Source organism: Quercus robur, chromosome 2 (genome assembly GCF_932294415.1).
Source record: "Quercus robur chromosome 2, dhQueRobu3.1, whole genome shotgun sequence".
Classification (NCBI taxonomy): domain Eukaryota; kingdom Viridiplantae; phylum Streptophyta; class Magnoliopsida; order Fagales; family Fagaceae; genus Quercus; species Quercus robur.
The window spans coordinates 50,253,771-50,277,869 of NC_065535.1; the positions used below are offsets into that span (position 1 = coordinate 50,253,771).

At 36.8% G+C, this 24,099-nt stretch overlaps 1 protein-coding gene and 1 pseudogene across 2 annotated transcripts; both read left to right on the forward strand.

The window, feature by feature from the left end:
• The first annotated feature begins 1,406 nt into the window (after window positions 1-1,406).
• LOC126713889 (uncharacterized) lies at window positions 1,407-15,503 on the forward strand. 2 transcript variants are annotated; one of them, XM_050413828.1, is made up of 11 exons: window positions 1,408-1,652; window positions 6,494-6,686; window positions 6,798-6,883; window positions 7,434-7,518; window positions 8,997-9,075; window positions 9,269-9,399; window positions 9,543-9,629; window positions 9,734-9,846; window positions 12,610-12,740; window positions 14,413-14,526; window positions 14,980-15,503. In XM_050413828.1, the coding sequence occupies exons 1-10, from the start codon at window positions 1,597-1,599 to the stop codon at window positions 14,523-14,525; spliced, it is 1,074 nt and encodes a 357-aa protein (XP_050269785.1). In that variant the 5' UTR covers window positions 1,408-1,596; the 3' UTR covers window position 14,526; window positions 14,980-15,503. The 2 variants fall into 2 exon arrangements, with proteins under 2 accessions (XP_050269786.1, XP_050269785.1); XM_050413829.1 differs by lacking the exon at window positions 8,997-9,075 and having other exon boundaries at window positions 1,407-1,652; window positions 9,235-9,399.
• Window positions 15,504-16,230: 727 nt separating this feature from the next.
• Window positions 16,231-18,588, forward strand: LOC126706638 (subtilisin-like protease SBT3; annotated as a pseudogene).
• The last annotated feature ends 5,511 nt before the right edge of the window (window positions 18,589-24,099 follow it).

Below are 24,099 nucleotides of genomic sequence, written 5' to 3' on the forward strand. Positions count from 1 at the left end.
TACTTAACCCTTTCTTCGAAGACAACTTTCCTTTTGCTTCACTCATTACAGCCGCTTCTGGTAACGAGCTCGGGTTCGATGGCACTGTCTGAGCCAATGCAGTCACTGGAGATGTATTGGTGAACGAACAAGCAGGCAAAGGACTCAACCCACATAGCCTTTCGTTCCCAGAAAAGCTTCCTTGACCAAAGCACAGCAATGGGTTTCATTTTCCTTCATTCTTACTTCATGGGTTTCATTTTTTTTTGTGGTTTTGGTTGTGGGTTCATCTGATTTTTGTGGTTTTGGTTATGGGTTCATCAGATTTCCTTCGTTCTCGCATCCGTCTCGGTCTCAGCCTCCGTCTCGGAGGTTTGGAGCAGATCCAGGAAGAGGGCCGGTGGTGGTTTAGAGAGAATGGAGCTCGATCTCGGCCTCCGTCTCGGCCAAAATGGAGCTCGATCTCGGCCTCCATCTTGGCCGGCGGTGGTTTTCTTTTTTTCTTTTCTTTTTTTGCTTTTGGGTTGTGGGTTTGATAATGATTTGATTATGGTGGGGTTATGGGTTGTGGCTTGTGGTGGTTATGGATTGTAGGCATGGTGGTGGTGCTGAGTTATGGGTTCTAATAGTGATGGTGGTGGAGTGCGTGGCAACGCTTCGTGGGTTTCAATTTTTTTTTTTTTTTTTTTTTTTGGCTTTTTGGTTGTGGCTTTTATTTGATTTTGGCTTGCTAATGGTGGTTGACCTCCATAGCCGCTGTTTGCACCACTATGAGCCACCGCCACGATAGCCAAGCTGCCGTACAAGCCACCATCAAACATTAGGTCGAAGCACTCGAACACCACCATCGGCAGGATGAACAATGGTGCTGTTTTTCTCTCTTTGGTTTGTTTCTATTTTCTGTTTAATCTATGATTGGGTTCTAAAACTTTTTTTATTACAGTTTGGGTTTGAAAAATGTGAGGGATTTTGGTATGGATTCAGAGGATTTAATTGGTTTTGGATGTATGTAACTGAAAATTTTGAACTATATTTACAAATGTTGTGTTCTTGTGTTTGTGAGGAAAAGATTTGATGGTTCGTGTTTGATCCGTGTTATGTTCTATTTTTAATAAAAGGGTGTTTTTCTAACGTCTGAGGGTGAGGTGGGTAATGGATGGGTAACGGATTGAAGTTCAGGTGGGCAAAGTGATAAATTTTGAACCACGGGTAGGTAAAGTGCAAACGGGCCAAACCTCATGTGGGTTTGCTGTAATTATCCAAAAAAAAAAAAAAAAAAAACCCTCATATATATAGATAATCCTCTTTTTTTTGGGTCGACCGGTAGAAAAAACCGTTCCAAGTCCGATTCTTCTGGGCCTCAGGCCCATCTATCAATGGCCTGGTTGTCTTATACAAAAAAAAGAAAAAAAGAGGAGATTTCTTGATTTCTTCTCCTCTCCTCTTAAACTTGTCGTTTTGGTTAAACACTCTGAAAGCTGAGCGCTTGTAAAACACTGATTAATTTGTGATTAAGCTAAACTCTATCTAAATTTCGACATTTTCATTTTTATTATTAGAGGGAGAGAGATCCCACTCTTTTATGTTTTTTGGCACTAATAAACACAAAGAATCAAAATGATGTCTCCAAGGCAAGTCTCTGAAGATCTTCGCGCTGGATCTTCCCAATTCAGGTCAATTTTCCCTAAACCCTAAACCCCCCTTCCTCCTCTGTTTGTTTCCCGAGAAAACCTCTGGAAATTAATTTTCTTTTTTAACTGTCTTTTTTAGTGTATGTTTCGAAGCCTAATACCTCGTGCCATTTTCTCGTTCTCAGGAAGTTGGGAATGATTTGTGTGTAATTGTTTTTTTTTTTTGTTTTTGTTTGGCCTAATACATTTTGTGAATCGTCAGTTACAGTGGAGGTGATTTATTGTTGTTGTTTGTGTGCTTTGTAGAGATGTGGAGTTTTGAGCATTTCAGTTAATTTTTGAGTTCAGTTTGGTTTCGCGGAAAGTTGGGGGAATGTAAAGAAAATGCAGGCTGAAAGATGCTTTTAGTCTTTTAAATTTGATGCAAGTTCGATTTTTGTTCCTAGGGAAATCTTAAATCTATGGAAAATGCTAAAAGGATTACCAATTTCAGTACAAAAGGTTTACAAATCGATATATCAGTCAATAGTCAATGTGATTAGGGTCACATATAAAATATAATGTATAGATTTTATTATATTATTTGTTCTTAAAAGTTGACACATTAGTTTGTAAGAACTAAGTAACTTGATCCACAAAGCTTTCACTTTTTCGGAGTTGGGAGAGGTGATTGATAGGCAGTTTTACTCTTCTTCTTCTTTTTTTATTTGGTGGAGAGGTTGATTCTAGACTCAAACCCTTGACCTGTTGCTTTTTGGTGGAAGGCACTTACAACCATCTCATCAAGGCTTGTCCTCACTAATATCACTTTAAGTTTATTCTAGGTGTAGGTGGCATCAGCTTTGCAATGTATGCAATTTCTTCAACAACATATGGGTGAAAGGAGAAATTTGCTATTAAATTACGACTATTTAGATTCATGGGATGAGAATCAAACTTGGACCAAGTTTTAGCGGCCAAAAGTATATTTTAGCTACTTTAGCCAAAACTATATGTTATGTAGAAGTTTTGAACTTTGAATTCACTTCTCAAGTGTTTAATGTTTATAAAGATAAAATAATTGCTTAAATAATTAACTGACAAACTTAGAAGGAATCCTTCAACCCACTATGTGGTGATTCAGATTGCCACTCGTGCTTTTAGTCATGACATTTTTTTCTATAAAAAAATTTGTCTATAGAAATCATGACATATGTATGGTAATGTGAATCGTTTATATGACCCATTGGTTCATGTCATTAAAATATGTTAGGAACTCAATTTGGATTTGGGTTCCTTGAGTTGATTCAAGTGGATTCTTGAGATTTGGAATTGAATGCTAGAGTTTAGGGTTTAAGAGCCCTTGGGTTTCACTTATTGCTTAGAATTGGGATGGTTTTGGTGTTTGATGTGAGTCTTGAAGTGGAATGACCGAATGAGATTAGGTATAAGTGAAAATCACTTATAGGGTTTCGGTTAGTATGGAATTCATGGATGGATTGCATGCAAATGTTGATGGGTTGAATGATTTGTGACTACATCGAGAGAGTCACCACCTACAAGAATGAGACTACTTCTAGGGAGTCTCTACCTCCAAAAGAGAAAGACTAGAGAAAAATAACAAGAAACTAAGCAACAAAAGGATTCTTAGCAATCAATGGTTAATTCATTTATTTATATTACTCAAGCCTTATTCTAATTGGCGAGACATGGCTCACTAATTAGGCATGTGCCCTTAAGAATATTCACATGCGATTAATGTGTTGCATGTACACTAACGCTAATGTAATCTTCTTGTAACTAACTTTTGAACTAACTTCAAGAATCACTCCTAGCTTGAGTTACATGTTTTATTGAGCTCATGATTGGCCACTCAAGGTTATGCCATGTGTATGGTAGTTAGGAGAAGCGTCATGCCAAGTTTGAAGCCAAAGGAGCAAGGAGTGCTGATTGGCACTCTAAGTTAAGGTGGAATTGCATGTTGGACCCCTATGAGTGTTGATTGGCAGTGCACCCAAACTAGGGTTTTGCCTCCTTTTTCAAATTCTCTTGTTCCTAACAATATATACATGGGTGATCATCTAAATCATTATGTAATGGATTAAGAAGTTTCCTTGTGATACCCCAAATTTTATGGATTTGATTGGAATGGATGAGTTTGTTGTGTCGGTGTGTGTTGAGTCCTACATTAGTTGTTTACTAGGTAGATTTTGGCTAGCCCTAATTGTAACTTGGCTAGTCCTTTTGGGTAAAACATAGATGTGGCTAATGCTTTCCTTGGATCATCATAGATGGTATCATAGCCAACCTAGTAATGTCATTTGACTCGAGACACTAGAACATAACTTGGGTCGTGAATAGGACGTTAAGAATTTATGTGGGGGGATTGTGATAGCCAATCTTGTGTGGATTTGAGCATATGAGTGTGTGTTATGTGGGTGTGTGATGAGTTTTGCATTGGGTGTTTATTAGGTAGATCCAAAGTTGTCAAAATGTCTATTGTGATTCAATTTTTCCTCTTCTTTTTTTTTTTTTTTTTTTTTTTTTTTTTTTTTTTTGTATATATTGTAAGTTATACTACAGTTTGTAGAAGATTTTTGGATATGCATAATAAAACTATAGAAGGTATATTTATTATAAACATGGGCGGGACATAATCAACCAATGACCAATTTAATAAACACTTATAATAAACTAACATTATATATATATATATATATATATAGATCTGATGTTTGGAATTCAGTGGGTGATGCCAAGGACTGTTGCTTCTCTTCTTTTTTCGCTTCTTCTCTTTTTTCATGGATGAATCATTTGGAATATGGTACTAGCTTGTTTGATGTGGCTAATTTGGAGGGAACGAAATACTCACACATTTGAGGATGATGAGAGATCCGTTGATCTTTTGAAGTCTTTGCTAATTGGGACTTTGTTTGAGTGGTTGCATATTTGTGATTTTACACAATGTATTTCCATTTCTGATTTTCTACAATTTGCTCTTTTTTCTCTTTGATTTTTTTTTGTAATAATTTCAAGTACAGTTTTTTCACCATTGTGAACAGGATGTACTTTTATTCAATAAAACTTCCAGTTACCTATATAATATATATATATTAGACATGGGATAATTATTATGTATAAATACACGTTTGTTATATTGGACTCATTATTTATAAGTCAATTAGTTTTATATTTTTTAATAACATAGCAACCTTCTTAAAGAAGAGCCCATTGATTTGCCTCTAGCTAGTAAAACATGTGGGTAATTCAAGGGCATCCACCCTTGATGGGCCAAGCAAGTTATGCTCATGCCTAGGAGCAAGTTATATTAAACTAATATAACCAAAATAAATAATTAGATTAATTTGTGAGTACACTTGGCCTAAATCTATTTCCTTAAAATGGATAATGCATGCCCATTATCCATTAATACAAAGTAGTCCAATATAGAGTTTCTTAATTTGCAAAATGCAAAATAAAAAATACTGATAAGAGTACGTCTAATCTAAAGATCTAAACCGGACGTTGAAGAGAACCTACTACCTAGGACCAAGAGTGCCTCTTGTGTTATGGTTACTCTTGTGATCTGCATGGATTATAAGGAATAAAAAAAGACGAGAGGAGACAAAAGGGCGAGAGAAGGAGAAAAGAGAAGAAAAGTAAAATAAGAGAGGAGAGAAGACAAAATGGGGACTTTGAGGGTTAGAGAGACCACGAGAGAAAGAGGATTAAACTTGAAATTGAAAAGCATGTGTATTCCAAATTTTGTATGGAGAGAGAGATAATTAATATGGTTATTTTATTGAGCTCAACCAAGTGGCCCAAGAAACTTGTAGTAAAGTAAGTCCAACAACTTGTTGGACTTTGGTCAAATAAAAAATATTAGCTAAAGCCCAGTATAAATACACTTGTTTATGTATTGCACAATATGTTTGATTTGATATGATTCATTTGATATGCATATTTGTATTTTACGTTTCATGAGCATGCTCAATATGCACGTACAATACGACACTTTTTTCCATCAGTTTGATATGTATTAAATGATAGATATCGTGAATCTTCTGATGCTAACTACTATTAATAGATTTTTTTTAAAATTTTTTTTATAGGTAATTGAAATTTATTAAAAATCAAAAAGTGTATGCAGGAGGTATACAAAACAAAGAAAAACAGAAAAGCAAAACAAGAATGGAAAAGGAAATGCATGAAACCAGCCGTAATATTAACGACACAAAAGTATAGTGTCTAGAAAGTGGATATACGATGCAAAAGTATACCGGCCCTTTTTGGGTTAGTGCTTTCCTTGGGTTGTGACATTCCTCCAAATCAGTTTTAGTAAAATAGATAAGCAATGCTTACTGAAACTATCATGTTGGGCTTGGTTGAGTGGAGATTGGATCTAGTTCCTGACTTCCTGTTGGGTTGGCAATAAGCTGCCTTATTGGTGATGAGATCTCCACATTAGTTTGTTGTTTGAGGTTTAGGCATATGCTAATTTGTATTTAAGCTTAGGTTATGGCAATAATGATGTTTAGTTGCTGGTCTTCTGGTTGGCCTGCCAGGTAATGCATTTACATGTTTATTTGAAATTTTGGGTGTAATTGACATGCTAAAGGACTTGGAATTTATAAATAGGTTATTCCTTATTAAGCCCCCCATGTAATCCAGTCTTTTGTTCAATATGGTGTTCATGAATATCCTTTAGCAATTACCATTGTGTGGGAAAATTTGATGGGAGTTGATTTAACAGTGAGCTTTATCATTTAGAAAACTACTGTCCCATTAAATCACAAGCTTACACGTTTCTTATAAGAAAAAACTTAAATGGTATTTTTGTGCGTTCTCTCCTGGCTTTTTTTGATAGCCAAAACTGGTATACCAATGATCTTGTGTCCATGCAGGCACACCCCTTTGCAGATAATCCATATAATTGGCAATTTCATGAGAATATGGTCAGTTTACTCAATGTACCGCTATTTGAATCAGACGGGAGCACCAGTCATACTTTTTCTCTTTTGTTGTCTGGTCCCAGCATCAATCCTTTTTCTAATATTGCAAAAACCTTGGAAGGGCAGGCCACTCTCAAATCAGCAGGTTGAGTAAAGAACATCCACATCACTGTGAACTACATACAAAAGGCGTTGAAGAAATTTACTGATATGATTGGTTTTATATATTCCTTATGAAGTTCCATTTGCTTTTCAGGTAGTGCCTTCTATAATAAATGGTGGCATAACTGCTTTATACTTCATTATGTGGGGAAAAGGCCTCAAATCATGTGGACCAGTCAGGTAGGGCTTTTAATGCTTGAGGAAGACTTCAACTCTCTTGAGTGCCTACTTATTAAGAACTTGTTCAATTCTCCTTCCTTCCTTTCCCCCCCTCCCCCATGTGAAGGGTCAGTTTTTGCAATTTGTTGGAGAACATAAGAGAAAGCATTGTAATAAAATTGAGTTGAAATAAAAAATATATGGTGTCGATGTTGCTCCTTCCCTTTGGATAAGCAATGCTTTTGGCAAGCCCAAAAAGCCATCTTTTTTTTTTTGGGTTTTTTGAGCTTATTTGTGTGGGCCCACACCAAAAAAAAACTTTCTTCCCTCCTTTTTGAAAATACTTTCATCAAATAAGTAATCAACAAAGCATATCCAAATGCACTTGAGGTCCCTCAAATCTGTTTGTTGTGGCTGTAGGCATTTGATGTTTTACTCTACTTACATCACTTTCCCTGAACTACTGTTTTTTGGTCCTTTCATTTTCTTTGATTGTTCTGAATGTGTATTCTTTCTTGATTATAGTCTCTATTATTAGTAGTTACCATTGATTTTGCTGTATATGTGCTAGAGCTATTTTGGCAGAGTATTCTGGTGCTGTTCTTGGGGTATTGTCTGCAGTGTTATATGGGCGGAGAGGCCATCTTTGGAAGAAGGTAGCTTTCTCTAATATGTTTAATTATTATGGTTTTAGTTTAGTTAGCAATGTGCTTCATATCTCTTAAAAGCTTTTATCTTAAGTACATAGGTTTTGGCTTCATGCCTGACATGTTTCTCCTGTGACTCAGATCAAATTGATATCGGTCTCTTTAAGATCTACTAGTCATTTCTGCTTCGAGATCTTTTATCCAGTGCTTAACATGAGATAGCCATATGCATTGTTTGGCCCAAATTGTTGGTCCTCTATTCCATTTTGGAATGTTCCAAAATGTAGTCCTCTATTAGAAGTCAAAAAATTAATTTCCTAACTTACCCTTTAATTTTATTTAAAATTTAATACCATTCTTTTTTTTAGAGTTTAAATTAAGGACGGTAATTTTTGAAACTTGTACCATTTTAACAAAAAGACACGCATTAAATGATGCTCCTTTATAAAGTTGGATTTTCTAAACAAGACCAATGTTATGTGGCTGAGGTAGTATTGGGATTTTTTTGCAATTTAACACCATTTTGCTAATAATTTCGTTAGTTAGCATGTTTTCAAAACTATTTAGGAAACTAACATCTCGAGTCTAATAAACTCAAGTTTGCCATGGGAAATCGAGTCTAACAGACTCGATTTTTAAGGATCTCAGAGAAGAAGAAGAAAGAAGTAGAAGAAGAAGAAAGAAGAGAAGAAGATCTGAAGAAAGGAGACCCACGAAGAAGAAGGAAAGGAGACCCACGAAGAAGAAAGAAAGGAGACCCATGGAGAAGAAGAAGAAGAAGAAAGAAAGTAGACTCACAGAGAAGAAGGAAGAAGAAGAAAGAAAGAAAATAAGAATAAAGAAAGAAGAGAGACCCCACGAAGGAGAAGAAGAGACCCACGAACCCAGCATAGGAACTCAACTCTTAGACTCTCGATTTCCTTCACTGAACTCAAGTTTCTAACACTCGAGATGTTAGTTTGCAAAATAGTTTTGCAAACTTGACAACTAACTATAGAGTAATGCTCAAGACATAGAAAAGTGCACAATTTTGTGCCACAACTCGCCTCGTGATGAGTTGTAATTGGTGTAGGTGTGTCCCCACATGGTCTACTATTACACTTACACCAATCATAACTCGCTATGTGGCAGGTTGTGGCACAAAGTTGTGCACTTTTTTGTGTCCTGAACATTACTCCTAACTATATAGTTGCTAAAATATTGCTAAATGCCAAATTTCCCGGTATTATTGTGTTGGTTGAGTAATTAAGAGTAGACAATATGGACTGGTAGGAGTATTGGACGTTCTTTTGCAATCAAGCTCTAGCTTTAGGTAAAATATTTACCTAATGAAGCAACATATGAGATGACTTTGCCAGTGATTTCTTATCAATGATAATTATGGGAGATAATAGATAACATTTATTTAAATACAGATTGGAAGATTGGAAGAAAATAGATGTTTTTTCTTTAAATACTCAGATGGATTTTTCCTCATCTTTTACCAGGTAGGTGGGCTTATTGCAATGTTGGCATCTTTCTACTTACTAGCTCAGGGGTGGGCCATGGCAACATTTTCTCCATTCTATATCCTCTTTTACATAATTTTTTATTCTCAAACTTGAATTGTATCAAGCTAGTGTTTTCTTTCATGTGTTTCAGTATCTGCTTGAACACTTTCTTTGACCCTTTAATCATTTCTTTCGGTGCTTTTTGTTTGTTTGTTTGTTTATTGTGAATGATAAGCATTGTTGTTATTGTGAACTTAACCTGGAATTACCATGGAAAGATAGCCCTGATGCTGAGGTTCAGACAGAACAAGTGTTGGGTATGAAAGAAATGGTGGTTCCCATTTTTGCTGGAATCTTATCGGCATTGAGAAGAGTGGTTGCACGCCGTGTTTCTCTCAAGGTGTTGATATTGAGCTAAATGCAGTTGTCTTTTGCATTCCCTGTTGACCCATTTATTTTGAGTACAATTTTTTCCCTTTTGTAATTGATCTAAGCTACTTAATATTCATTAAAGTATTGATTTTAACCATTTTCTGCATTCAGAATCAACTTAAAAGGCGGCTTCATGCCATAACTATTGCTTCTGCAACATGTTTTCTATTTCCTGCGGCCATGTGGAGCACAATCGTAGTAAGTCTTATAGCACATCATTCTCTCTTTTTCTTTTTTCTTTGTAGTTTTTTTCCTAATCTCCCCCACCCTCTGTTTATTTATTTATTTTTGGGAACATGTAGGGATCACCTTCTGGTAGCAGTGTGGAGCTGCCATTCTCTACCTGGGCTTTTTTGAGCACTAGTTTCTTTGGAATTATCTTGATATTCTATGTCGACAGTATAGCAGAAGAAAGGTACCTCACATTATAATCTCCTTACTGCTGCTCTGTCTATTACAATTTGTGTTTATAATTATGCAAACACACGGGTGTGAAAGAGTGATTTGATTAATATTAAGGAACAAATAGGGCAAAAGGAGGCAAAACAAGTTTTGAGGAAAGACTTGGTTGTTAGAGGTAATTGGGGACATGGCCCTAGATGGTGCCAAATGGTGTAAAAGGATCCATTTAGCCAGCCCCAATTTGTTGAAATTGAGGCTTACTTGAGTTGGTTTGAGTTGAGTTGCATGGAAAGAAATATGCATATTTGTATGCTTGTCAATGTAGCCCTTCAAGCATTTTAGATTAATAGATTTGATGGTCCCACCCTTCAATAGGCTACTCATTGTAAAGTTCAATCATTTTAATTTCATTCTATTTGTTTTGATGTTGTAAATTTTTATAGGGTTTCCCATCTCTAATATATTAGTAGAGAATTATCAGACTTGTTCATTACATTGTACTTGGTACAAGCCATACATGAAGCACAATATGCTTAGTACTATTTTTTTTTTCTAACCTTTTTCTACCTTGGAAAGATCTAGATATGATTATTTATTGTGAAAGCAATCTACAGATGCAGAACAGAAACATATGTTGACATAAATGTGATAACAGAATTGTATTTATTGACAAGACCATTCCTCCCCCCCCTGGTTGGTTTCAATTGCCTTTATTGTTATTGTGCTTAGTCTGTTGAGGATCCATGGTGGACCCCAAAATTTTGGGACTAAGGCTCAGTTATTATTGTTACTTATAAACTATGATTATAAGTTTGTGTATGAACACCCACTGTTCTATTTAAACTTCAGTTGTTTTATTTAGGATAAATTACAAATTACATCCCCTAAATTTGACATGTTTTCAATTCAATCCTTTAAGTTTTTGTTTGGTTTTTAATTATTGTATCATTTCAGTCCTTTAACATTATTTTGTTTTCATTTAGTGCTTCCATCTAGTTCTCCAATCTTGTCGTCAGTTTTAATAATTTTCACTTTCCAAAAACGTCATTTTGGTAGATTTAACAATGCAGATTGGACGGAAGGACTACATTGGAAACAAATTGAAGTTAAAGGATTTAAAATGGAAAAAAAAAAAAAAAAATGAAACTTAGAGGATTAAATTGAAAACGGGTCAAAATTAAAGGGTATAATTTGTAACTTCGCCTTTTACTTTGTTAGTTTGGATAAGTGGAAATATAAGAAAAGATGGGACATGTGATATTCTTTCAAAGATGGAGTGACTTATTGATGAAAAGATGAGGGAGTGTCATTTGAGATGGTTTGGCAATATGCAAAGGAAAGGAGAGTGACTAATGTACTAGTAAGAAAGAGTGATTTATTTCAAGTTGGGGGAATGAAAAGTGGGACATGCGATATTCGTTCAAAGACAGGGTGACTTATTGATGAAAAGATAAGGGAGAGTTGTTAAAGATGGAAATATAAGAAAAGATGGAACATGCAATATTCATTCAAAGATGGGGGTGACTTATCGATGAAAAGATGACGGAGAGTCATTCAAGATGGTTTGGTAATATTCAAAGGAGAGCAACTAATGTACTAGTAAGAAAGAGTGATTGATTCAAGCTGAGGGAATGAAAAGATGTAGAGGAAGATCTAAAATAACACTAGTAGAAGTAGTAAAAAAGGACATGTTAATTAAAGAGGCAACAACAATTATTATTTTGGATATGAGAGAGTGACAGAAAAACACCTGCTGATCCCAAGGTTTTGGGACTAGGCTTTGTTGTTATTTTATTTAATTTGCTTACAACCTGCTTCTTATACACATACAGTGTCTCTCTTGTATGCACACACTGTGGACTTACATTTAGTAGTATCTAATGCTTGTAATGCAGTGGATTTTACAATTACTTGCCAAAAAAGAAGAAGATATGAATTTTTAAAATCTCATTTTTGTTTCTACAAGCCTTTTCCATTGACATTATACTTAGCAGAAAGTGAGTTGAAAATGATTGGTTTATTTTTCAGAGCTGCTTAACATCCATTTTCTAATTTATTATTCACCTATAGTAACAGAGTCTAACCTGAATGATACGAACGACAATTAGGTTTCTGCTAACCCTACTAATTGGGATTTGATAGGTGATATGAATGACAAAAGCAACTTATGGTTTAGCTAAAGATTTGATGACATAGGACAAAACCAAAACTGGTCCAAGACCAAAATTGAAGAACAGACAAATAAAATTAGGAATCAGGTACTATATTTGTTTGGAATAGCAAGAAAGCAAAACCTAGGAATCGATACCTTGGGTTGACTAGAATCATCATGATGGCATGAGTCTAAGAGAATCAATAATGATTTCACATTAGAGATCAGACCTTGGTGCAATGACAGGTTCCCTCTGTCCAAATGATCCGTGGTTGGTTCAAGTCTAGAAATTAGCCTCTCCAAAGTTGGGGTTAAAGCTGCCCACTGACCACTACTCCCAAACCCTGCCTGAAGCAGGAGCCTTGTGCACTGAGCACAACCTTTTTAATTATGACTCCACTACATGTGTGCGTGTGTTGTGTGGAGCTACACACAAACATGCACTCTCGCACCCACACACAAAACTCTCACACTTTAAAGTCTAATGTGATGTGTTCTTTATTTCTGCATGTTGCTTCTTCACAAGTTCTAGAGCAAATGTTATCATTCTTTAAAGATCTTTATGGTTTTAGTATATACTTAAGGGGCTCATAATTGATTATTGTAACTCTCATATATTTGTAGATTACACATGGTTTTTTCTTCGCCGAGGCATTTGATGGCAGCTGGAGGATGCATCATCGTCATGGAGATTGTGTACAAAATGGACTTTTCTTTAACGGGCTTCCTGATTTGCTGCTTAATTTTAGGCTTTGGTATGTATAGAAATTATTTTGTTTAAATTACTAGGGTGAACAATTCATAGGTGCAGAAAGGTGTCTTATTCTTCAAAGTCTTTTATTTTTATTTTGGTGTCCAATTGGTGGTTTAATCTTCTTTCATATTAGAATATGTTGAAATAAGTAACCTTTGTAGTCTGTGCTCTACTGGCTAGGAGTCATATAAAGGTTGGACCATAAAGGTTCAGTTCTAGGGGTGTGTGGTATACTGGTTTACCTCAAATGGCGTTTCCTCCCCTTGTAATAGCAAGGTGGAGTTCATGACCCATTAGGTGTATTGGTTGTAGTATTATATATTCATTTTCATCTTCAGCTTTCATTGATAAAATACTCCACCAAAGATATACAATGTTCTGCAATAGATGAAGCAAAAATACATCTTGTTTAGTAACATATGTTATTTTCACATTAAAATGTAAAATAAGTATTGTGTAAATATTCGATATCATTTTCATCTTCAGCTTTCATTGATAAAAACACTCCACCAAAGATATACAATTTTCTGCAATAAATGAAGCAAAAATACTCTTGTTTAGCAACAGATGTTATTTTCACATTAAAATATAAAAATAAATATTATGTAAATATTTGATATCACTTAGAAAAAATATATATACCATAACTATTTTGGACATGTATTGATCTGGAGAAGGTTGAAATCTTGAAGCACCATTCTTCATGCTTGTAATAGCCTCAAGTTTTCATACAATTTATTTTCAACCAATTAAGAAAATCATAACTGTTCATACGACCATTTTTGTATAGAATTAAGGGATACTTTACACTTGCTAGTCAGTTTTTCTCTTCACTCTTTCTAACTTTGGCTTTATCCCTTAATCCAAAAGAATTATTTCTATTTTATTGTATGACATGCTTTGTCGGATAACTAGCAATAGTCTATCATGGGACTGAAAGACTGAAAACATGAATTTTATTGATTTCCTCAAGGTCACTGAACTCCACATAAGTTGAAGCTGGATAATATAGTATATCTTTCTTATGGATTTAACCATATGTGTCATAGAATGGATAATTTTGAATAATTAATAAAATGGGAATGCAAAGCTTTAATGTATAATTCATCTATAGAGGATTGAAGCATCATGCATATGGACTCAACATGCAACTTAAACTACTGTTTCCCAAAGATGGAATAGATATCTTTGAAGTAAGATTTATCACATTGTTGGCCTCAATTTCCTTTTGAAACTCACATAGTAGAAGAAGAGGGTCCTTATTATGTGTAACTACCAGCATAAAGTTTATTAGTTACTTAGAGGAACTGCTGCTTTGTCATTGCATACTTGAAGCTTCTTGTTGGCTTCTCCCGTCCCTTTTATCTGTTGTATTGGAAACCTCTGAGGAAGGGGGTCTTGCCCTTCCTTCTTTGTATTTCCTTTGCTGTATAGTTTTGTTCTTACTGATATAGGGGAAGAAAAGTATGTTAACTAGGTAACTAGAAAGGGAAATTAGAGTGAAGCGTAAATGGATTGAGAAAACACATGTTATGGTCTCAGCATCTGGCATGAATTTGTAAATGATTTAGAAACTGGTGTGAAACAGTGCTTTAGTGAGAAAATCTTCATTTCTGCTTCTTTTTTATAGTTAATTTTTCATACGTTATGTGTAAATGTGACTGAATTTGTAGGGATATATGAGGCAACTTCTTTGGAACGTACAAGGAAAGATTCTTTACAAAGTTCTGATTTATCAAATGGGGTGTTAGACGACCAAATTCAGATGTCTTCTCTTCCAACTTGAAGTATGTTTCTTATTTGTTTGCAGACATTTTATTGTTTATGTAATATTGATTGTTATTGTTATGTTTGTCTGTAACTAGGATACTCTTGTAAGTTGGGGGCTAAGGGCTATCAACAATGTCCATTTGGATTGAAGTATCCAAGAAAATAATGATGAGGGAAGCAGTTGGTTTTAGCAGAAAACTTGGTTTTTCACAAGTAATAACAAAGATATGTTTAAAGAAAGGGTTTGAAAATGGATAATTAGAGAGATTCAAATAGAACCAGGAATCACACTCCAAACAAAAATTTAATGGTCAATGTTAATTGATTTTGATATATGAGGAACTTAAGGCAGCATATGTAATAGGGGAAAATTTCAATAAGTAAACTGCTATAGTCTGCTTTGGGGGGGGTGGGGGGGGGAGGGGAGTTCATGAATTTCTCATCGCTGACCACTCAAATTTTTTGTGCAGTTGTCAATCTTTGAGTTTGTTTATATCGCAAGCAATTTTGTTGGCAGTATGTGTAGCGGCCACGTTGGTTCTTTATATACAAATTGTGATTAGCAGAAAGGAAAAATATATCTTGCATCAGTCATGGGAACTCCTGGAAAATACTTGGTTTCCAAACTGCTAGGAGACACCCAAGCATATTGTCGGTTGTTCAGATGTTGATGTGGCATTTTGGGAGATTGAGCAGTGATATCAGTGGCTTTATCATATTGGTCTATACAGTTTCAGTTGTTAAAATTACACTTACCTGCTGAAAGAATATACCTGCACTAACCTAGGATTCTGTGAGGGGTGAGGGATAGAATCTCTTATCTTGCAATTAGTTGAGTTACAAGGTATCCAAATTGTTGTATATTGAGTGCTACTCACCTCATCGGCCATGTGACATTTTTTGTTAACCAATGGACTCTTCTTGTAATTGGGTTTCTTTAGTGTACCCAGCACTGGAGAATTATTGATTTTTAATTATTTATTTATTTTCACTCATGCAATTGCAAACAATTTTTTTATTTGTTTTGTAACATCCTGAAAGAAAGTCACCTCACTATTTCAACGAATAATGTGAGGTAAACATTCTGAGAAAAAAATGATTAACAAGATTTCATAACTCGTGTCAATTATACTAATGAGGATGGCACTTGACCTAGTTTAAGGTTTATATTGTGTGTATTGTTCAATATAGGTTCCTTTGTCATTACTAAAAAAGGCATGTTTGAAAGTAAATCAAAATGCATCTTCTTTTTGCAACGTTGCTCATTGCCATAGCAACACCATCATGGATCAATTCTTGACCTTTGATCCTTTTTTCAATCGTTCTATTTTGAAATCAACTGGCATTCTTCTCTGTAGGAGAGTGAATTTCTGGATGTAATAGCCACTGAATTCATATCTAAGTTGCACTGCCACCGAATGCTTTTTTGGACCAATACATTCATGAGTCTATGATAACAGCTATACAATAAATGAAGCCAATCCAATAATCCTGACTGCTACGAGCTCCATTGCCACAAATTTTTAAAGAAACGTTACCTTTCATTGCTTAAAATTTTATAGAATAGAATTTTCCATCTATTCGTTGGATCGGCTTGCTTCGCGGGCTCTGACTTGATTCAAGTAGCCTTTCACTCACTCAACGGATAGTTTTGAAATTAACCAAGGAATATTTTAAGCACAGACCATTTCTTTCCTATGGTATTAAATACATTCCAATTCTCGTTGTTTCCTACGACAATAGCTAGCCCATCACCACAATAACCATGAAGATGAGTTTCTCCCATCTGATTTCAAAGCGTGCACTACTCTCGCTGCAAATATTTCTGCTTGGTTTTGTCAATGCAATGCCTGAATCTGAAGAATACAAGACATACATCATTCATATGGACCATTCTGACACGCCTGAGTCTTTCTTACCCATGAATCATGGCATCGTTCCATCCTAAATTCATTATTCTCATCTCCTGCTGATGACAAAGAACTATTGTTGTACTTATAGTCATACAACCATGTCATACATGGCTTCAGTGCAAGGCTCACACCCTCTCAGCTCTCTGAGATTGAGGAATCTCCATTTCACATTGCCACATACCCGGAGTCCTTTGGCAAGTGGTTTACAACCTACACTCCTAAGTTTCTTGGGCTACAACAAAGCTTTGGCATATGGCATACTGCATCATATGGAGCAGGTGTGATTGTTGGCATTCTTGATACAGGAATTTGGCCAGAGTGAGCGTTTTAATGACGAGGGTATGTCACCAGTGCCACAAAGATGGAAGGGAAAGTGTGAGAATGGCACAACATTTAGTCCTTCAGCATGCAATTGGAAGCTCATTGGGGCGCAAACGTTTAGGAAAGGACTTCAAGCTGCAGGTGTTCAAATATCCAAGGAACAAGACTTTAATTCTGTAAGAGATTTCATGGGTCATGGTACACACACATCATCCACAGCAGTGGGTAACTATGTACCTGGTATTAGTCACTTTGGATATGCAAGAGGCACAGCTAGTGGGGTGGCTCCTGCTGCACTTCTTGCCATGTACAAGGTTAGTTGGGCAACAACAAAAAAATCGACTTTTGCAACTGATCTGCTTGCTGGCATGGAACAAGCAATTCTTGATGGGGTTGACATCATATCTTTGTCCCTTGGCATTGATCAGCCACCTTATTTCAAGGATACCATTGCCATTGCTTCTCTTTCTGCAATTGAGAAAGGAATATTTGTTGTCTGTTCTGCTGGAAATGACCGAGGTTTCAAAACAGTACACAATGGAGCACCTTGAATCACAACATTAGGGGCTGGTACACTTGACCGAAGTTTCCAAGCAGTAGTGACTCTAAAAAAGGGGTTTCCTTTGAAGGTACATCATACTTTCCAGAAAGCGTTTTCATTACTGATTTACCTTCGTACTATGGCAAAGCCAACTTGAGCAAAGCAATGTGCAACTACGCAGCATTGGATGGAGAAGAGGTTGTTAAGAAGGTAGTCTTCTGTGATTATAGCGCTGAGATTTATGCTATTGATCAGCTTGGGGAGCTCGAGAGGGTAGGTGCTAATGCGGCTATCATCGTTAACAATGAATCATTTACTTTACATCCAGATAGGTTCTCCACTCCAAGCCTTATTTTACCAATTGCTTCAGGATATTTGATTAAAGAGTATGTGACAAGGGTGAGAAACCCAAAGTGAAAAGCATGAGGTTTGTCTTGACGAGGTTGGGTACAGAGTCTGCACCTCAAGTGGCCTTGTTCTCTTTAGAAGGACCGAACCCAATCAGTCCAGGACTTCTAAAGCCGGATATTCTGGCTCCAGGATTTGAAGGGTTAGGTGCAGTTTCACCCATCATACCATACATGCAAGTTGGCAAATATGATTTGGCTTCAGATTATGCAATAATGTCAGGCACATCAATGTCGGCACCTCATGTTGCCGGCGTTGGAGCTTTGTTGAAAACACTCCACCCTGAATGGAGCCCAGCAGCTATCCGATCAGCTATAATGACCGTAGCCTATGCCAATATGCCAATGATAATACTGGCGCAATTTTGAAAGACCAATGGACAGGTCTTTCTGGGACACCTCTACAATTTGGCGCTGGACATATCAATCCAAACCAAGCCATGGATCCTGGACTCATCTATGACACGGTTTTTCAAGATTATATTGAATTTTTGTGTGGCCTGGGATACACTAAAAGCCAAATAAGTCTTGTCATTAAACGAACTCAATGGAGCTGCAGCCAAAAGCCTATTAATGATCTAAACTACCCCACTTTCATGGCCATATTCTCTAACAAAACCAGATATCCAGTGGCACAGAACTTTAGTAGGGTTGTGACAAATGTTGGAAACGATGATAATACTGTTTACCGAGCACATTTGGAGAATGTTCCTATTGGAATGAAAATCAAAGTTGTACCTGAAACTCTTAACATTCACTCGCAAATATCATAAGCAAGGTTTTGTTGTGAGCATTGAGATTGATAGAGAAATTCAAATGGTAATCTATGCTTTTCTGAAATGGATTGATCAACATGACCACATAGTATCAAGCCCCATAGTGGCTATCAATTTCTAGCTGAAATTATATGTTAGAAATTGCCTCAAATTCCTAAAATTATTTAGTTTAGGTTTCCTTGGCATGAAATGAAAGGAAGGGCTTTTCCTTAGTATGAAAGGCAGTGAGTTTACTTAGTGTGGAAGACAAATATTCTCCTTAATATGAAAGGAAAAAGTATTCATTATTCAATAAGTAATTGGATGTTCTTTGTCCATGAAGGAATATGTATGGAGTCATATAAATAGGCATTATTATTTAGAGATAGGTGACTTTTGTCTAAGGTTACTCCCATATGGGGAGAGGAGAAAACTCCTAGACGAACATAAGTTGGTTTCTTCGAAGAGTAATTTGGTAAATTTTTGGGGTTAAAAGATTACTCATTGTTGTGTTGAGTTTTTGTTTGTTTTATGAGTGTGAAAGAGTTATTGGGTGTATTGGGGCTTTAGGATTGTGAGTTTGTGTGTGCAAAGTTTGTGAGTTTGTGAGAGGTTTTATTTATGTTGATGAGTTGTGAGTGTGATTGTAATCCATATCATTGACAGTGGATTTTTGATTGGTGTTGCCCGTTGATATAGGCATGGAATTGGCCAAAACATATTAAATATTGTTCTCATATGTATGTTTTATTTTCTTATTCATGTTAATGTGCTTCCGTAAGGTTGAATTTATTCAACCATCTAATTGGCTTTATTTCGTGCCAAATTTGCTTGTAATTCAGCATTTAGTAACCCTGTATTTAGGTGGGTTTGTTGTAAGGGTAGTGAGTGAGATAGAGTGAAGTTTGCTCAAGAGTGTGCAAGAAAACAGAGACTCGCGGGTGGACTCGCGGCTGCAAGCCGCCAGAAGCTGCACACGTGCCAAGCATGCTGGAAGATGAACAGTCATGCTAGCTGAAGCACTACAGGACAAAACAGGACAACTGGCCATACGGTTAACTCGCGACTGGATCTCGCGACTTGGTCAAGCCGCGAGGTCAAGCCGCGAGCCACCCCTGTTTTGTAAAACCTGACGTTTCACATTCCTCTCCCACTCCAGTATAAATACCCCTTTAACCCACGATTGAAAGAGAGCTTCCAGAGAGAATTTTGAGAGAGAAACCCTAAAGAAAAACCAGATTGCTTCACCCACAATCTATACCTTAGAGTCTCTTCAAATTCCCTTACACCCACAATCTATACCTTAGAGTCTCTTCAAATTCCCTTACTCTCTTCCTCTCCATTGTCAAATCCTTGAGAGGCATTGTACCAAACCTGGTTCTCACCATTATCATCGCTGTGAGACAGTTGTTTGGATTTCTGGGAAGCAGTTAGGAAGGAACCAATCTTCATTGGTTGATGCTACGGTCTAGTAGCGGAATCCGGGAAGCTAGAAAAGAAAAAGGTTCGGCGCAACCTCGTTGGAGCAAGAAGCTTGGAGGGCTTAGGGCACTGGGTAGATTAGGCTTGGAGGGTCTATTGCTGTCCTTGTATCCCAACTGTATTTTCTAATGGATTGATTACCGCTTGGAGGGCGGCGGAGAGGTTTTTCGCAGAGGACTTCGGTTTCCTCTTCGATAACACATCGCGTGTTGTCTTTGTGTTTGCATCTTCCTTCCTCTCTATCTTTGCCTTTACATTATCTGCTGTGGTTTTATTTTGTTATGGCTTAGATAGTTTATAACCAATTTCATATTATAGCATGTGTTAAGTTTCCGCACACTAGTTGTTTGACATATTGCTTGAGTTGGTTAAGTTGTATTTTGGGGGTCTAAACGTTCAAAGGTGTTTTGTACACGTTTTTTAATTTTCAATTGGTATCAGAGCGGGTACACTGCTGTTGGTTTCATTACCAATGTGTGATCCTTGACTCCCTTTTGAGATGGATAGGTCTCAATCCCTAAATGCACCTCCATATTTTGATGGTAGTAATTATGCTTTTTGGAAGGTTCGTATGAGAGCCTTTTTGTGTTCTATTGATGAATCCGTTTGGGATGCTGTTGAGATTGGTTGGACCAAACCTGAGGCAGCCAAATCCACATGGGATAAGGCAGCACTTGCTGCATCTAATGCTAACAGTAAAGCACTCAATGCTATTTTCTGTGGTGTGTCTCCAAATGAATTTCACAGGATTTCTCATATTACCATTGCCAAAGAAGCATGGGAGATTCTGGAAACCACTTATGAAGGCACGAAGAAAGTGAAAGACACCAAGTTACAAATGCTGACCACTCGGTTTGAGGAGCTTAAAATGAGTGAGGATGAGTCTTTTGACTCTTTCTATGGGAAGCTAAATGAGGTGGTGGTCAGTAAGTTTAACTTGGGGGAGAAAACGGAGGACTCAAAGATTGTAAGGAAGATCCTTCGATCATTGCCGGAAAGTTTTCGTGCTAAAGTGACAGCCATTGAAAAGAGCAAGGATCTTGACGACATCAAAGTACAGGAGCTGGTTGGTTCTCTGCAGACTTATGAGATGTCGCTGCCCAATCAACGGAAGAGTAAATCCCTTGCTCTAAAGACCATTAATGAGAAGGTGGAAGATCAAGACTCATCGGGAGAAGATGTGGTTGACAAAGATGTAGCCTATCTTGTTAAAAATTTCAGAAAGTTTTTGAAATTAAAAAATAATGGCAAATTTGATGATAAAAGAAAATTCCAAAGTTCTGGAAGGGAGAAGAGGGATTTCAAAAAGAAAGATGGAAAAGAATCCCAACCCACACAAGGTGTCACTTGTTTTGAATGTAACGGGCATGGACACTTTAAGAAGGAATGTCCGAATTATTTGAAATCGAAAGGCAAGGTGTATGCCACGACCTTGAGTGACTCAGATTCGTCTAACTCAGAATCTGAAGAGAGCTGTGATGGAGAAGGGAACTATTCAGCTTTCATGACTATTGCTTATGTTGAGTCTTCGGATGAGTTGAATCTGCTTGTACGAGACCTTGGAGAACATAGTGATGATGAATCACTAGGAATTGTTGAAGAATCAGAAGCTGAAGAAGAAGAAAGCACAGCAAATCTTCAAGAGAATTATAACTCACTCTTGGAGAAATCGGGTGAGTACACAAGGGTGGCCAAGGCTACTGTAAGAAAAATGAAGAAGGCAGAGGAGGACTACAAAAGTCTCCTAATTCGATATAGGGAGGCCAAATGTGAGATAGAAACACTGAATGGTGAGTTGTCCAAAGCTTACACAAAAGTGAGATTTCTTGAGAATGAGGTTGTGCAAGCAAATGCTACAATAGAGAGAGTCACCACCAAGAAGCTAGATGATGTTATATCATCTCAAAAGAGCTTTTCAGACAAATCCGGATTGGGATATACCGGAGGAAGTAGTTCATCTGGAAATGTCACTAAAGAAGTGAAGTTTGTAAAGGCCAAAGATCCAGTTGTAGCTGACCTTACTGGTGAGAAGCTCGAGGTGGAGGAGAAGAAGAATGTGGTGGACCAACGGATGCTGAATCATCGTAATCAGTCTGTGGGCAGGTCTGAATCCCGTGCCAAGTCACGTCCACGACCACAAAGAGGTCCTAGAGGAACTTATGTGTGCCATTATTGCGGACTTCAAGGGCATACTCGACCAAATTGCCAAAAGCTGAGAGCAAAGAACAGTGCAACTCCTCAAAGGTCAGGAGGACCCAGAATTGATAGGAGAATTTGGACAGGAGATCAATCTAGAGATCAAAATGGAGATCCCGGAATGATAAACGTGATAAAGATGATTGGTACATTCACCAACTGCTTGGAAAGCTTCTCACGAAGGTTTGAAAGCCCTAACTCCCGTACCCAATCCTATAAGGAAATCACCCCAAACGCAAGTGACGTGTGGGTGAATAAGGGTACTCATGCATAAGCATTACAACATGTCCATGCATTAATACTTCCTATGCTTTGTGACAATATTTGTTTGATTAGTTTGCAGTTTTTGATGGTGGTTGTTTGCTTGTCTTCTTGTGAATATTTTTAATTTTGTTTTATCAATCTTTTTGTTTCTTGTGTCAAAAATCCAAAAATCACATAAAAATTAGAAAATCAAAAAGCTTGATTGACTTTGTTGAGTTTTGTCTTAAAACTTGTTTTGCCTTGTACCTTTGTGCTAATGGCTTTGTGCATTTTCGAGCATTGCTTGTTTTCATGCACTCATATCACTGTGGGAAAAATCTTGAAATCTATGTGATTGTTGTAAATAGATCTTCAAACTTGTCATGAATGATTAGTGAATGGTTATGTTGATCTTGAGACATGCATAGACTTGTGTCTATATATCTTCCCACTTTTTTTTTTTTTTTTTGTTTTATTAAAAAGAGCTCACCAAATGTAAATCTCCAAATGAAAAGAGATATTGAGCTGCAAAAGCCTGTCGCACATTCTAGTATTTGACTAGGAAAAAGGGTAAGCGACCTCATAATTCAAGTGAATGTTAATTCAAAAAGGCCAAAGGCCTGTTCTTTAAAGTGAAATGTCATATATCACTCTCACAATGAGAGATGATTGCCTCAAAAAGATCAAAAAGATCAAATGTTATGATTGAAAGTGGAGTCAAATGAAAAGCTCCAAGTTATGTTATCAAGATGTGTGGGAGGTCATATATACATATTTCTATAATTGAGATTGGTCACATGATCTAGTGCTAATTGTGTATGCCTTGGTTGAATTGATCATTGAAGCTTCACATTAGACGAAGGACTATCTCATTGTTGGTATCCACACACAACACACAAGTTTATGTTCAATAAATGCCATATTCATTTGTGTGATTGTACTTGATAAAATGTGTTTTCACATGCTCAATCTTTGTTAATTCAAGCACAAAAAGATTTTTGAGTGTTTTAGGTGTTTTTGGAAAGTATTTTGTTTGAAAAATCTGAAAATTTCAAAAATACTGTTTTGCCCTGTTTTGGCGGCTCAGTCGCGGGTATGTCAAGTAGCGAGCCTCAGTCGCAACCTCGCTGGTCATTTTTGGCGACTTGTTCGCGAGTGGAAGGTCCAGTCGCGAGGTTCACTCAGAGATTTTCGCGGCTCAGCTCGCGACTCACTCGCGGGTAGACCTTCCAGTCGCGAAAAACACTTAGAAAATTTTTTCAAAATTTTGTTCTTGAGTGCTTTGGCGGCTTGAGCTGGCGACTGTGTGGCGACTTAATCAAGTCGCGAAAATCGCGTGTTTTGCAGAAACAGGAGCAGTTTTTAAACCTTTTTCAGTTTTCCCTCGAACTTTTGTAACTGTTCATCTTCTCTTTAAACTGTTTTCCTTCCAAACACTTCATGAATCCATTTTTCGAACCTCATTGGTGCTTCATTTCTTATCCAAATCATCAAGAAAAGGTATGGGTTTTGCTTTCTCAATCTCATTTTCCTTTTTCCTGCATATTTCTGTTACTGTTTGGACTGGTATTGTATTCGTTATACTTATCTCTTTGTGTAATGGGTATGGCGTGTCTTGTTTGATATTGTTCTCACCTGTTTTTATGCTGAGCAGTCACAATGTGTTTTTCATTGTTCTGATTTTTGTCTATTATTGAATCTGAGAATCTTTTCTGAAATGGGTTTGGTATCT

Bases quoted from the DNA above. Each gene is read 5' to 3' on its own strand.
- LOC126713889 (XM_050413828.1), top strand. From the start codon at position 1,597: ATGATGTCTCCAAGGCAAGTCTCTGAAGATCTTCGCGCTGGATCTTCC. The intron at 9,076-9,268 runs ATATCCTCTTTT...ACCTGGAATTAC, and splicing joins GGCAACATTTTCTCCATTCT to CATGGAAAGATAGCCCTGAT. The intron at 9,630-9,733 runs GTAAGTCTTATA...GGGAACATGTAG, and splicing joins CCATGTGGAGCACAATCGTA to GGATCACCTTCTGGTAGCAG.